Here is a 16663-nt window from a genome sequence, read left to right on the forward strand (position 1 = left end):
AATATCATCAATCATTGGGAAATGCAAATTAAAACCACACTGGCCTAGCAGAATGGATAAAATTTAAAAGACTGATTATCGGGCTTCCCTGGTGGCGCAGTGGTTGAGAATCTGCCTGCCAATGCAGGGGACACGGGTTCGAGCCCTGGTCTGGGAAGATCCCACATGCCGCGAAGCAACTAGGCCCGTGAGCCACAATTACTGAGCCTGCGCGTCTGGAGCCTGTGCTCCGCAACAAGAGAGGCCGCAATAGTGAGAGGCCCGTGCACCGCAATGAAGAGTGGCCCCCGCTTGCCACAACTAGAGAAAGCCTTCGCACAGAAACAAAGACCCAACACAGCCATAAATAAATAAATAAATTTAAAAAAAAAAAAAAAAAAAAAAGACTGATTATCTTTATTGGCAAGGGTGTGAAGCAACTGGAACTCTCGTGCACAGCTGGTAGGAATGTAAAATGGTACAATCATTTTGGAAAAAAGTTTGGCAGTTTTTTTTTTAAAATTAATTATACACTTACACTTGACCCAGCCATTCTACTTCTAGGTATTACCCAAGAGAAATAAAAGCATATGTCCATACAAAGACTTACATACAGATGGTTTATGTCAGCTTTATTTCAAATGGCCAAAAGCCAGCAACAACCCAAATGTCCACCAACAGCTGAATGGATAAACAACTGTGGTAGATCCATACAATGGAATACTACTCAGCAATAAAAAGAATGAACTATTGATACATACAACATGGATGAATCTCAAAATAATTCTGTTGAATTTCAAAGCCAGACCATAAACAGTACATACTGTATGATTCCATTCATATACAACTCTAGAAAGCAGATCAGCGGCGGCCTGGGGACAGGCGCAGGAGGGAGCGATTACAAAGGGCCACAAGGAGATTTTTGGTGGTGATGGATATGTTCATTATGTTGACTGTAGTGATATCATACATATGTCAAAACTTATCCAACTGTACACTTTGAACATTGCAGCTTATTGATATCAATTATATCTCAATAAAGCTGTTAAAAAACCCCATTTTAATCTATCTTGTACTTTAAATAGATCTTTTACATACATAATTTTGATCATTAAGAAGATACTAGTTCAATGAATCACACAGATCTTCCAAATGTTGACACACTTCAGTATATAATATCAAAAATATCACACTAATATTATCATCAATCTCCTCAGATTAAGTCTTTAATTACTGAAAAGCAAGCTCATGGTGACTGACACAAGTTTTCCAAAATGCTAATTATTGCTGGAAAGCCTAACCTTTATCATTGTCAACAAACACTGTCAGCTGTTTTCCATGAAGTGTCAGGCCCATTTAATTAATTTTTAATAAAATGTCTACCAAATACTCAAGTTTCAATAATCAATAATGTCTGTCAGTTGTTCTTTCAAGTAAAAATGGTATTTTATGAAAAAAAGCAGCTAGTTCAGTTGCAACTCATTCACTAAAATGCTTTTCTAGAGAGAACCATCATACAACTATATGCAAAGTGCTTTATGCATACCTCCCATTTCATCACTCAGAATATTAAAAAAAGTATACTCAAGGGAGGAGACTTTCCACAAGTAATAAGTTTCACTGCTTCATCAAGGACATTCTTTTTTTTTAAATTTAAATTTAATTTTTATTTTATACTGGAGTATAGTTGATTTACAATATTGTGTTAGTTGCAAGTGTACAGCAAAGTGATTAGTTACACATATACATGTACCCATTCTTTTTCAGATTCTTTTACCCTATAGGTTATTACAGAATATTGAATATAATAGTTCCCCTGTGCTATACCATCAAGGACATTCCTAAACAAAATTTTAAATTGCAAATGCCCTGTGGGAAAGAATACAATGACTATTAGTACAGTTTGGTGCCACTGCCTTGATTTGTGCTAAAGCACCAGCAGTTTATCCACCACAGTGTTTGCAACATTGGTGTAAATGTCAACATGGTGAAAAAGACAAAAAGCATCATAGTTTTATTATGAAAGTAGTTTTGACCTCACAGACTTGCTTAAAAGGGCCTTAGGATCAAAGCTTCATAGACCACAGTTTGAGAACCACTGCCCTATATCAAGACATTTACAAACTGTAAATAACATAATAACTTTATAAATATTCCATTAAACAATGTAAACTTTAGCCACAGAGAAAAACCTTACTTTTGTGGGATCTTGTCATTCTATCAGATTTAGCAGATGCATCCTTAACTCGGTTATGATATTCTAAAAGAAATGTTCGTTCATGCTCAAAGAAATCATCTACATCCTATGGGATCAAAAGAAAATAAGAGTTTTTTTCACTTATTTGCTTTAGTCTAACACATAAATCACTTTGTTATTCTTATAATCATAAAAGATCATAAGTAAAACAGCATAGCTATCCTCTAGTAATCAGACATTATATTGATTTCATCAACAAGTTCAGACTTTAAAAACATGTGATTCTATCTATCAAGTAAGAAATCTTCTACAGTTTTGCAGCTGAAGGCTTAGAGCTCCCCATTATGGTTGAGGCTCACGTGTTGTACTCAAGTGTGTTCCTACTTGTGCTCCGCCTCTACAATCCTGTTCCCCAACAGATATACTTCTGCCAGTGGGAGTGATCATTTGCTTTTGAGAAAAAAGGGAAAAAAGCCTGACAGACAAGTGAAAATCTGTTTCTCTTGGTCTGTTATGCATTCTATGGGCCGTTCCTGAATGCTGTTCCTGAATCCCTTAGTCATTAGGGCCCTCTCTGACTGCTTTGGGGAACCTGGCCAAACTAGCTATCTGGGAGCAATTTTCATATTAAACACTGTTTTCAATCTTTTCTGGAACAAAACTAGAAATACTTAAAAAATAAAAACTATTAACAGTACTTTCCTCCCTTCTAAAACAGCAATTGTTTATTGAAAAAGCACCAGCTGAAATGATGTAATTTGAGACCGACATCAACTGTACACAGAAGCAAAAGCTAGTACTGATAAAATGTCATTTAAAATCTGCTAATTCATGTGTACCAGTTTTCTTAAATGTAAAAATGGAGATAAACTAACTTGCAGAGCTGTAGTGAAGATTAATGAAATGTAGGCTACCAAACACCACACTGTAAATGTTCAAAAAATGTCAGCTATTACTTCAACAAAATAATCAAAATCATAATCAATATAGTGGTTTATACTTAATGTTAAGAAAACAATTCAGGGACTTCCCTGGTGGTACAGCGGGTAAGACTTGGGGCCGGGGTTTGATCCCTGGTCAGGGATCTAGATCCCACATACATGCCGCAACTAAGAAGTCTGCATGCTGCAACTAAAGATCCCACATGCCACAGTGAAGATCCTGTGTGCTGCAACTAAGACCCAGCACAGCCTAAATAAATAAATAAGGAAAAAAAAAAAAAAGAAAAAAGTTCAACATTAATGCAGAAGTATCAAAATGGAAGTAAGCTCTTTTTTTCTGGCCACAACGTGCGGTTTTGGGATCCAGGGAAAGTCCTAACCACTGGACCGCCAGGGAATTCCCATGCTGAGTCTTTATTAGAAAGTAGCCACAGCACATGCACTGTCAACATATCAAATGATCTGTCTCTACAAAATTAAAGTATAAATCAAATAGTACTTTACACCCAAGTTTTACTATAGATGTATTTATAAAAACAGGCAATGATGATAAAGCATTATTTATCTCTTATTAGTATTTACTTAATAATGTAATATAAACATTTTTCTCTTACATTTTAATGGTTAGAGTTTTCAGAAAAATCCATTTTTGTACCATTTTCAGAAATCATTAAGAAAAATTTAGGCGTTACCTTGGTAAATAATTAACTTTGTAAGTATATTCACACATATCATCTCATTCAATCTTTCTAACAATCCTGTGAGCTAGGTGGCATTACTAACCAAATTTTGAAAATGGGAAAACTGAGATTCAGAGAAAGAAAGTGACTTTTTCCAAGGACATGTAGCTACTATGAGACAAAACCAAAACCTCAACTGAGCTCTTCTAACTCCAAATCTGAACCCAGGTCTGTCCCTAACATTTGTAAGGCCAATTGGATAAGTGTACAAATGGAGGCAGACCCTCTGTGCCCCACCCTGTGACTCTGTAAGGCACCCAGAGGGACCTCATGTGCACGTGGCTGGACGTTCATTCCACCCTGAACACTGACCACCCTGTGCCTTCCCTCTACTCCTTGACCACCTGTGGAGGACAGCCACCAGGAGCCCAGTCTACCCACGGGCAGATGAACTCAAGGAAGAAGCCCGTGCAGGACCTGGAAGAAGGTTTGGGATTTGGGCAAGGAAATATGGGATTCTAGATACCTGGAGAATGGTCTGGTTTGGAGGAAAGGGGCATGGGCTCTGGGTGGGCAAATCCACTTGGACCTGCAGACCTATCACCCCTTAGAGAAGGGAGCTCTTGAGGAACCCAGGGCGAGGGGCCCAGTTTCCCAGGCCTAAGAAGTCTACTATCCAAACTTCTCTTTTACTCTAATAAAATCGTCCGCACATCTGAAATCTCAATCTATCTCCCTCTTAGAAGAAGTAAATTCTCAAACCAACACCTCTGTTAATTAAAGTCTTACCTTTACTCCAGAAACAATTACTCCATCTGCTGATTTAACCATGTTTTTAAAGAAATCTTCAAGTTTCTCTTTTTTATTTTTTCCTCGCACACTCAACTGAAAGAAAGGGTAATTTAAGTTAGCATTTTTTTTAAGATTACAAATGAGAAGTTAATGCCTCCTTTATTCTCTGATATCAAAATGGTAATCTCAAAAGGACCCCAGTTTTTAAACTTAATAAAGTGGCAATTTCATCATGTATATCAGTGATTTTCAAATTCGGGAACATTAAAGAGGAATCTGGCCTCACTCCCAAAGATTCAGGTTCAGCTGATCTACAATAAGGCCTAGCTTTCCCAAATTTTATAAGTATATTTGATAATTTTGTTGTAAGTAACTCTCTCATCATACTTTGTCAAACACTACTATATCATACAAAGTCAACTAAAGTCAACTAAATATTAACTCAGGAAGGAGTTCCTTTGAACATGCAAAATTTACTGGAGTACAATATGCCATCATATGATTCTGTAAAAGCTCTGAAAATACATTTTGCAAATTCTTCACTCCAAACCCATCCAAATATCATCTCCTCACCTGTTTTGGGGTCAGCAACTCAAGATACAAAGGACACAAAAGATGACTCTGCCTGGCAAGAATGGTATATCTAAAGGCAAAAGTGAGAAGCAGCTAGCTCTTTGACTTTACTGCTTGCTGCATCAGGGACCCCATGAAGGAACATCCCATCTAATTTCCTTATCTACTGCATGGCTTCAATGCCCACCTTTACATAAGTGACTCATAAATCTCTCTCACTACCCCTAAGCTCTTTCCTGAACCTTAGATCCTATTTCCAATTGCCTACACCATATCCTTACACAGGGATTCTGCTAACCCCACATTAGAAAAATCTAATGTACTCATTATAGTCTAATCTCCAAGTTTTCCCTCTTCCTGGTTCCCTATTCATGCACCACCACCACCCCCGCCCTATCCAACCAGTCTCAGATTCTCGTATGTTCCCTAAAGCCCCGTACCTTTCATTAAAAATCTTGAAGTAATCTACAATTTCTTTCTTTCTCTCACAGCTCAAATTCTACCAGCAAATTTCTGAAATTTGTCCCTTTCCACTCCCACTGTCCTGTAGAAGTCCTCATTATCTCTTGCCTAGACTACTACATTGGACTACTAGTTAACATCCCTCATCTCCTCCATCCAATCCATTCTGCTGCTTGTGATAACTTTCCAACATCACACTTTGGAAACTTAGTAAGTTTACAAAGTTTCATAATGTTCAGAGAATGAAGGCCAATCTCCTTAGCACGGTACTCAATACTTTGAAAAATCTGGTTCAACTTACCTTTCCACCTACCACTCTACCCCTAGAGAGCCTTATGTTCCAAACTGTTCTCAAAAGAAGCTCTGAGCTTTTAGGTTCCTCTGCATCTGAAATGATACCTCTTTCACCAAAAATTCTTTTTTCAAAAAAATTTTTGGCCATGCTGCACAGCTTGTGGGATCTTAGTTCCCTGACCAGGATCGAACCTGAGCCCCTGGCATTGGAGGCTCGGAGAGTCCTAATCACTGGACCACCAGGGAATTCCCCCACCAAAAATTCTATTCAGACTTTAACATTCAAATTAAAAGGCATCTCTTCATGTAACCCTTTCAAATTCCCAGTTAGAATTCACTGCTCTATCTTAGGCCTCCCAAAGCACTCTAGGTTTTTTTTCTTTTTTCTTTTTTTTTACTGATTAATTCACTCCTTTAACAAACCATAATGCATGTATACTGTAACCATGCACTGTTGCTGGGTGTTAGGAATGTTAAGATGATTAAGAGATGGTCCCTATTCTTAAAGTAACTTATGGTGCAGAGGAGGACAGAGAGAAGTAAACATATAATTACATACAGTGTGAGGAGGAGAGTGTTAAAGGTATCCATGGGGCATCAGGGGAGCCCCCAAAGAACTTAATACAGACTGAGGGGTTGAGAAAGAGAAGACTGGAGGTCGAATGACCAGTCAGGGACTGCTTCGAAAACCCAGGCAAAGATTATGAAAGTCAGGACTAATCTTTAGGTCAGGACTAATCTTTAGGTCTAGTGATGGAAGGATGCAGATACATTCCTAATATAGTAAAATAAAACAGAGAACTTGGTGACTCCTGAGTAGGCAGTAGGAATCCTGAGTAATTTTCACAGTGTAAGGGACTGGGAGGTAGTGATACCTTTTTTGAGATATACAAAGAATACAAAAGGAGGCATGAACGTAAAGAAGAGTGCAGCTGAGGGTAAAATGCCAAGGGGACTCGGGGTGATACAGATTCCTTCCTTCCTCCCTCCCTTCCTTCCTTCCTTCCTTCCTTCCTTCCTTCCTTCCTTTCGCTGTACCACACAGCTTGCGGGATCTTAGTTCCCCAACCAGGGATCAAACCCGTGCCCCCTGCAGTGGAGGCGCAGGGTCCTAACCACTGGACCACCAGGGAGTTCCCATCGATTTCTAACTTAAGAGCATATTAGAGTAGATGGAGCCACAGGAGTAGATGATATGACTTAGAATTTACAAAATTAGAAGTCTAGAGGAACTTTTAGACTTCTAGAGAACTCAGTGAGGAAGCTTGGAAGAATCAGATTTAAATGAATGGATATATGGAGGATAAAGCCCATGAAAGAGACTGGGAAGTAGCTTTAGAGTTAAGACGAAAACACATCAAGAGAGATTCCCATAGATCCACAAGTACATGGGAGCCAGCATAGCTATAAAGATATCTTAGTCAACATGGAAAAGCATGATGTATTTCACCACATTAATAGAATAAAGGAGAAAAACTGCATGACCACCTCAATAGATGTACTTTTTCATTATAGAACCACTCAAAAAACTAGGAATAGAAAAGAACTTCTTTACGCTGACAAATGGCATCTATGAAAAAACCCACCATTAACATCATACCTGACAGTGAAACAGTGAGTACTTTCTCCCTAAGATCAGGGACAAAACAAGGATGTCTGCTCTTGTCACTTCCATTTAATACTGTACTGGGGGTTCTAGTCAGGGCAGTTAGGCAAGCAAAGGAAAAAAAGGAATCGAGACTGGAAAGGAGAAAGTAAAAAAGAAAAAAGAAAAGAAGCTATTAAATGAGTGTGGCCACCAAGGTGGTTGAAGGCTGAGGGGATGCAGGAGGCTCAGGGATTTGATTTCTGACTGGTGTCCCCCCCGCCCCCCCCACCCCCGTGAACAAGGCCACTATCTGATCAAGAAGAATTACTGAAATCAGCTTTAATGGAAAATGGGAGAGACCTGTCTAAAGTCATAACCTTGTTATAAGGAACAGAGCAGGAACTCTAGGTGAGAAGAGAAAGACAAAAGGACTATTGACAGCGTCAAAGTGTACGGAGAGGTCAAGGGTCTAGATGCAGCAGTGAGTCAAAGAACTACTATAAGGCGAACAGGGGAAAAGGGAGCTGTCAGGACAGAAGGCTATGTTTGGAGTCTATAATATTGGGGTTTAAGAACTCAGAGGTGGGGCTTCCCTGGTGGCGCAGTGGTTAAGAATCCGCCTGCCAATGCAGGGGACACAGGTTCGAGCCCTGGTCCGGGAAGATCCCACATGCCGCGGAGCATATAAGCCCGAGTGCCACAACTACTGAGCCTGTGCTCTAGAGGCCGCGAGCCACAACTACTAAGCCCACGTGCCTAGAGCCCGTGCTCCACAACAAGAGAAGCCACTGCAATGAGAAGCCCATGCACTGCAACGAAGAGTAGCCCCAGCTCGCTGCAACTAGAGAAAGCTTGTGTGCAGCAAGGAAGACCCAATGCAGCCAAAAATAAACAAATAAATTTATTAAAAAAAAAAAAAGAACTCAGAGGTGAGACAAGATGCTGGGTGTGGTCACTGATGTGGCAGGAAGAAATGAATGAAGATTAGGGTGTTGAATAGGTTAAATATTTAAGCTACTGCTAAGCAGACTAAAGCTGTAGGTACTGGAAACAGAAGGGGCAGAGCTACATAAGGAAAGCAATACTACAGGCAATCATTCCTTACAGCAGTGACCATTTCTCATAGGACTAAATACTGCAACAAGAGTTTCTAGGCCTTCCAGATGACCCACAGCTTTTTCAGACTTCAAGGCACTTTCACTCTATTTCAACAGCTCATCAGTCCCATGACCCTCTGAAGCTCAGATAGTAGAATAGCACAGACAGATTTCTTTTCCAGCACCACTGAACAGAGTAAAGATCTGAGAAACAGCATTAGAGACAAGGTTGAGAAAAACCTTTTAATTTTGGGCCTATGATCTTCTACAACCTGTTAACATACTTGTTATTAATTAATTAAAAAATATTTGCAAAACACTTTCCAGTCCATCTTTCTATACTTTCTCCAAAACAACCATTTGCTGATATTAAAAGGGTTACTAAAATGCATCATCATCATCATCTCTATTAAGCACATATTAATTTGTAAGGAAGAGGGACTTCCCTGGTGGTCTAGAGGTTAAGACTCCGCGCTCCCAATGCAGGGGGCCCAGGTTCCATCCCTGGTCAGGGAACTAGATCCCGCATGCATGCCGCAACTAAGAGTCCACATGCCACAACTAAAAAGAGCCCACGTGCCACAACTAAGACCTGGTGCAATCATAAACAAACAAACAAAAACAACAACAAATATATTAAAAGAACATTTGTAAGGAAAAAAATAAATCTACCTTGGTGGGAAAAAAATATGAAATCCTAGGATTTATGAAAGCTCTTTATAAAGCTGAACTAAACACTTAATAATCTTTCACTTATTATTTTAACAAATATTAATTTTACATCTTAACGGTCAGGCACAATTCTAAAATAGTGAGGATACAATGGTGAAAAATTCAAGTCTTACTCCCAGAGAGCTTACTTTTTAGTAGGGGGAGATAGATAATGGATATATAAACAAATTTTTAAAATACAGATATAGGGACTTCCCTGGTGGTGCAGTGGTTAAGACTCGCCTGCCGATGCAGGGGACATGGGTTTGAGCCCTGGTCTGGGAAGATCCCACATGCCACGGAGCAACTAAGCTCGTGCACCTCAACTACTGAGTCTGTGCTCTAGAGCCCGCAAGCCACAACTACTGAGCCTGCGCTCTAAAGTCTGTGAGCCACAACAACTGAAGCCCACACGCCTAGAGCCCGTGCTCCGCAACAAGAGAAGCCACTGCAATGAGAGGCCGACGCGCTGCAACGAAGAGTAGCTCCTATTCTCCACAACTAGAGAAAAGCATGCACACTGCAATGAAGACCGAACACAGCCAAATAAATAAATAAATACATACATACATACATACATACATATAATTTCAGATAGTACTAAGGGCTGTGGCAATAGGATAGAGTACTTGGAGCCTGAGTACTAAGGTGGCCTTCTGCTGGTACCACCATGCCTCACTTTACACCTATGTTGCTCTACCAAATTATTGTTAACGTTTTAGCCCAGGCCATAATAAAGGCCAGCATAAACAAACTCATAAAGGTAAAAAAGTGATGACAGCATTCTATCATGTGTTTGTTAGCAACCCTATTCATGAATCATTTTTAGGCTCTTATAATTCACAATATAGCCAGCATTCTTTACAATTTCTAGTTATTAAGTGACCACAGGCCAGTACCACATACTACACTTATGCTTGTGAGAGTACCCATGCTAAAGTGCTACATTTTGAATTATACTTTCATACCCTTTTATAAGTTTTCTCTACTGCTAGACTTAGGACATTTTATTGTCACGGCTACTAAAACCAAACGAAGAGGGAAAATTTGTATACACAAAATTCTTTGATCTTGATGTTGACTTGTAAGCAAACAAACCACTATGTTTACATTTGTTTTCTACTAAAATTATGAGTTAATATTGTCAGTCAAATATAGATCCCAAGATCTGTATCACCCATCCACTGAAAAGAGTTCTTCCAGCACCACAAATGAAGAAACTTTCAAAGTTCAACCACCTCAAATCTCTTTTTGCATTATAACAGTTTTCAGGCAGGGAGGGAGGGAGGAAAAGTAGGAATAATCAGCACTGAAGAAGGCAGGTTAAACAGATCAAGAGTCAATGATTAACCCAAAAGTAGCATTGAATTCTTTACCTCAAGCAGTTCTCTGGAATTCTCCATAAGGCTTCAGAAGCCTCCAAACTCAAATTTAAGAACATTAATAAATTTAATAACCCTACTTCTTTTTTTTAAATAATTTAAAAAAATTTTTATTTCATTTATTTAGTTTTGTTGTTTTTTTTTTTTGCAGTACGTGGGCCTCTCACTGCTGTGGCCTCTCCCGTTGCGGAGCACAGGCTCCAGATGCACAGGCTCAGCGGCCATGGCTCATGGGCCCAGCCACTCCATGGCATGTGGGATCTTCCCAGACCGGGGCACGAATCCACGTCCCCTGCATCAGCAGGTGGACTCTCAACCACTGCGCCACCAGGGAAGCCCCATTTATTTATTTTTGACTGTGTTGGGTCTTCGTTGCTGTGCGCAGGCTTTCTCTAGTTGTAGTGAGTGGGGGCTACTCTTCGTTGTGGTGTGAGGGCTTCTCATGGCGGTGGCCTCTCTTGTGGAGCATGGGCTCTAGGTGCGCAGGCTTCAGTAGTTGTGGCACGCGGGCTCAGTAGTTGTGGCTCGCGGCCTCTAGAGCGCGGGCTCTAGAGCACAGGCTTAGTTGCTCCACAGCATGTATGATCTTCCAAGACCAGGGCTCGAACCCATGTCCCCTGCACTGGCAGGAGGATTCTCAACCACTGAGCCACCAGGGAAGCCCTAATAACCCTATTTCTTTTTCTTTTCTCTTTTTAAAAATTATTTATTTATTTATTTTTGGCTCCATGCGGGCTTTCTCTACTTGCAGTGAGCGGGGGCTACTCTTTGTTTCAGTGTGCGGGCTTCTCATTACAGTGGCTTCTCTTGTTGAGGAGCATGGACTCTAGGCGCATGGGCTTCAGTAGTTGTGGCACGTGGGCTTCAGTAGCTGTGGCACGCGGGCTTCAGGAGTTGTGGCTCGTGGGCTCTGGAGCGCAGGCTCAGTAGTTGCGGCTCACGGGCTTAGTTGCTCCGTGGCATGTGGGATATTCCCGGACCAGGGCTCGAACCCATGTCCTCTGCGTTGGCAGGCAGATTCTTAATCACTGTGCAACCAGGGAAGCCCAATAACCCTATTTCTTAAGAAGTTCACAATTCAGGATGAAAATCAGTATCCCAGTAATAACATAATATACCATCATCTAAAAAATTAATCCACTCAAGTTCTACTGAAACAGTGCATTATCACTGAAAAGGAATCATTTTTTTTTTTTTGCATCAAGTAAGTTTTATGTACATATTACTTTTCTAGAGACTCGGGATTTACAGATGAGTAAAACCAGCAAATTGATATAACCAATTATTTATACCAACAAATAATATTTACACACCAGAATAAAGAAATCAGATTTATATAATGCAACAGCATAAAAACACTGTTCTGCAACTAATAACTTAAGATGACTGATCAAGATCTAAGCCCTTAACACATCAGTGAGAGTCGTGAATTTGCCCAGCATCTCAGCTCCACCTAGAGATGTGAGGGACTTAGGGATGGCATTCTGCTCCAGACGATCGCATCACATTTTGTGTTGAATCTAAAAGACTCTTTTAGGGGGCCTCCCTGGTGGCGCAGTGGTTGAGAGTCTGCCTGCCAATGCAGGGGACACGGGTTCGTGCCCCGGTCCGGGAAGATCCCACATGCCGTGGAGCGGCTGGGCCCGTGAGCCATGGCCGCTGAGCCTGCGCATCTGGAGCCTGTGCTCCACAACAAAGAGGCCACAACAGTGAGAGGCCCACGTACCGCAAAAACAAACAAACAAACAAACAAAAAAATGATGGTAAAAGACTCTTTTCTGGGCTTCCCTGGTGGCACAGTGGTTAAGAATCCACCTGCCAATGCAGGGGACACGGGTTCGAGCCCTGCTCCGGGAGGATCCCACATGCTACGGAGCAACTAAGCCCATGTGCCACAACTACTGAGTCCACATGCCACAACTACTGAGCCTGCGCGTCACAACTACTGGAGCCCGTGCTCTGCAACAAGAGAGGCCACTGCAATGAGAAGCCTGTGCACCACAATGAAGAGTAGCCCCTGCTCGCTGCAACTAGAGAAAGCCTACACGCAGCAACAAAGACCCAACGCAGCCAAAAATAAATAAATAAATTTATATTTCAAAAAAAAAAAAAGACTTTTCTGAGATGAGGAACCCAGCAGGGATTTTTCTCACTTGACTGGGAAGTGAGGTGTTAAAGTCAAATGCTCTTAATTCCAGCCCCGCCCCAGGCTCCGCCATGTTGGGTCTTGTGGGTCGTGTGGCCACTGCCCCGGCCTCTGGGGCCTTTCAGGGACTCAGCCCTTCAGCGTCACTACCCTAAGCCTAGCTCTTACTGGGAGCCGCTCCAGCCTGCCAGAGACAATGCCGCTTAAACATCTCCCTTGCCAAAGGCAGGCGCCGCCACTGGGCACATTGTTATGGTCATTGGTGTAGCAGTGGATGTCCAATTTGAGGAGGGACTGCTACCCATCCTAAACGCCCTGGAAGTGCAAGGCAGGGAGACCAGGCTGGTTTTGGAGGTGGCCCGGCATTTGCGTGAGAGCACAGCAAGGACCACTGCCATGGATGGTACAGAAGGCTTGGTTAGAGGCCAGAAGTCCTGGATTCTGGTGCACCAGTCAAATTTCCTGTTGGCCCTGAGACCTTGGGCAGAATCATGAATGTCATTGGAGAATATATTGACGAGAGAGGTCCCATGAAAAAGAGTCATTTTAAACTGCTTGAAAAATAAGAACATTTTATAAAATGTTTTTATAAGGCCTTAAGCCTTTTCTAACAACTCCCTACTCTTTCCAATGATGCTTTAAAAATAAACCTTGATCACTACTTTGATCAATACTCACATCTTGATTATATTCCAGGAAGACATGGAAATTTAAATCTTTTCTCAAAATAGGATGTGCTGCCACACGACACAGGAACACTTCATGCATCGCAACGGTCTTCTTGAATATTGCCAAATACTCACTAGAAACAATACACAAAATTAAAGGTAAAATACTGCAGAAAAACATGTGCAACAGTTTTTTCAGCAAATACTCTTTGAATTATTCTAAATGCAAAATTAGAGATACAAAGATATAATCCATGTAAACAAAGCTTTTAGTTGAGCTGTTAATGAAATATTCAATATATAAAACCCAGCTCTGAAAAGACTTCATGCTAGTTAATAGTGTTTATTACATTTAAATGTTAATATTTTTAGGTTTTATGAACCTTTCTTCCTATGCAGGTTGATGTTAAAGGTAACTATAGGGGTTTTTGTTTTTAGCTTCAGAGAAAGTATACTACAAATTATACTGTACAACTTTAATAATTCAATTTCTAGATAATTACTGCTTTTAAATACCTTCATACAAAAAAAATCAGAAACCAAACCTCAGTAATCATATTTTCAACATTAATAACTATTTTTATCTAATGACCCAAGCACACAAGAAAGAAACACACCATGGAGAGACTAATTTTTGCCATTACAATTGAAGAACTGTGTTTAAAATATTTTACTATCACCAGTGAATCACAGCAATCATATAGTAATACATGTCAGTTTCGAAAAAACACTCAAGGAAAAGGCCCAATATTCTTGCTTCAACTACGTGCAAGGAGGATAAGTTTTACATACCAGCAAACCAGCAGGACCAATGTTGGGAGAAGTTTGATCTCTGTGAGGGTAGTCATTCAGTGAAGACAAAAAAGAAGGATGCAGAGGATGGAAGTAGCAGGAGAATAAACCCAAGGTTCTCTGTTATCCAACCCCTAACCAGACCACAAAAGAATCATGATCAGGGCCACAGGAAAACCACTGATTCTTTCAATATTAAAGTGCTCTGCTAATTTCCAGCTTCCAGTCTTATAAACTATAGAATTATATATCTGTCTGCTATCAGACTACTGCTTGCACTCAGTATGGATGGACAGAATTCTTAAAATATCTGTCACTTACACTTTAACAAAGAAGACCTACTATGTTAATTTATCTTGTCAAGAGTTTAGCATCTGAAGGAGTCTAGTAGCACTGTGAAAATATGCTTAAAAACTGAAATTCAGTGCAAGAAGAGAAAAGGAAATGCACAAAGGGGAGAAATGACCAGAAAAAGAGTGATGAAGGTGATGATAATGCAAGGAAAGTTGTTTCCTTGTATAACTCTCAAAATACAGAAAAACAATATACAGCAAATCCAAAATTATTTCGAATGTTTAAGAGGAAAAACTGTATTTTCAGCAAATATGCTAAAAATGAAATAGAAATTATCTCAATTTTTTCAAGGATTTAATATGTCTAGTATATATGAAACTAGTAATCATTTAATAAAAAACTATTCTCTCGTTACTTTGCTCCTATTTTTTCCCTTCAGCCAGAAGCCACAGACAGAGAAAAGAGGGGGAAAATTACACACACACACACACACACACACACACACACTTTCTGAAAAAGAAAGCAGAATACATTCAGAGTTGCTCAGTGCACACTTCTATGAGAAACAGAAGTCTTGGTACTATGCACACTTGTCAAAAAAAGAGAACCAGGTAAGTAGTGACTAAGGCCTTGTAAATAAAAAATGAAATGATTTACACTGTGCTTTAAAAAAGTCATTATTTCCCTTTCTACTATTTTTTATAAACTTTTGGATCTTCTGTTTTCAATTTTCAGAGTCTATTTAAAACTGTAATTTAAAGAATTTTACAGTGCAGACAATTATTCTATAATTTTCCTGTAGGCTCTGATCATGATCATTAACACTGGTTGTATGGCTTAAACCTGTATCTTCCAGAAAGGGTCAATGTGGTGAAATGATTGAAAGGATGGGATATCAGAGAGCAAAAAAACAAAAACAAAACAAAAAAGGCATTAAAATAAGCACAATTAACAACAAAAATCACATACGCTTCCAGCTCCTGTTTCATCTTTGTGAATTCTTCCTTTGTCATAGACCCTTCTCCTTCTCCAAGTTTCTGTAGTTTTTCCCTTGAGGCATCAAAATCAGGTCTTGGTGGTGCTGGAGGGATCTGTAATGGAACCAAATCACTCGTTTTTTGTTGTTGTTGTTGTTTTTTGACCGCACTGCACGGCATGCGGGATCTTAGTTCCCTGACCAGGGATCAAACCCATGCCCCCTACAGTGGAAGCATGGAGTCCTAACCACTGGGCCGCCAGGGAAGTCCCCCAAATCACTAGTTTTAAAGACTTTAATTTCTTGCAGCAATTGTACTACTGCTACCATAAAAGACTGTTGTCTGAGAGAGCTAAAGTCATCCTGAATGAACTGGATACCAGAAATATCCCGATTAAGGTTAGAGAATTTGATTAAGTCTAGAAATTAAGATCCTTGACATCCTTTACAACAAGGAAGAAACAAGAGCAGAGTACTATTTTCTGGTGTTAGAACAGTAGTACCCGAACTTTAGTCTGCAGATTCTAGATGTGGCAACCTAGAGTCCTCAAATGTCTATGTGCATTAAGCTTTGAGTACACACTAAATAAATGCGTAGCAAATATGTATACTATTTTTAAAAAGTATGTAAATGGTATGATTAGGGTGTACCAGAGGCAGAAAGCACTGACTTACAAACAAGAGAACAAGATACAGACTAATGACTAACCTCATCTTATTCACCCACAGTAAGTGGGTAAGTAAGCACTTACCTTAAATAAAAATATAAGATCTAGAAGAGACATATCATTCAAGGGAAGGATCTAAGAAAAAACTTATCGTAGGAGGAAGAGCCTACAAGTAAGAACTGTTAAGGGGAAATGATGGAAAGCAAAGAGAGCAAGTGAGAGGAAGAAAAGGTAAGTAGCGGAAAGTTAAAATAACAATGACCTGAAGAAAAGGATTACACCAAGGAAAGCAATAGGGAAGGAAGCATCAAATACAGATCAGCACACATTCATTGATGCCCACACACAGCATCTACTATGTGCCAAGCATGATACTGAACAACTGGCATATAAAGATAAATAAGACATGGTCTTGATCTTTGA

General features: G+C 40.0%; 1 protein-coding gene across 1 annotated transcript in view; it reads right to left on the minus strand.

The window, feature by feature from the left end:
- SNX6 (sorting nexin 6) overlaps positions 1 to 16663 on the minus strand; it is a 56771-nt gene that overhangs the window by 28065 nt on the left and 12043 nt on the right. Inside the window, 4 exon segments of the mRNA XM_081228819.1 lie at positions 2177 to 2282; positions 4587 to 4682; positions 13521 to 13644; positions 15566 to 15687. Of these exon segments, the coding sequence (XP_081084945.1) occupies positions 2177 to 2282; positions 4587 to 4682; positions 13521 to 13644; positions 15566 to 15687 (448 nt within the window).

Source organism: Mesoplodon bidens (assembly GCF_964165515.1).
Source record: "Mesoplodon bidens genome assembly, chromosome: 3".
In the NCBI taxonomy this organism is placed as follows: Eukaryota; Metazoa; Chordata; class Mammalia; order Artiodactyla; family Ziphiidae; genus Mesoplodon; species Mesoplodon bidens.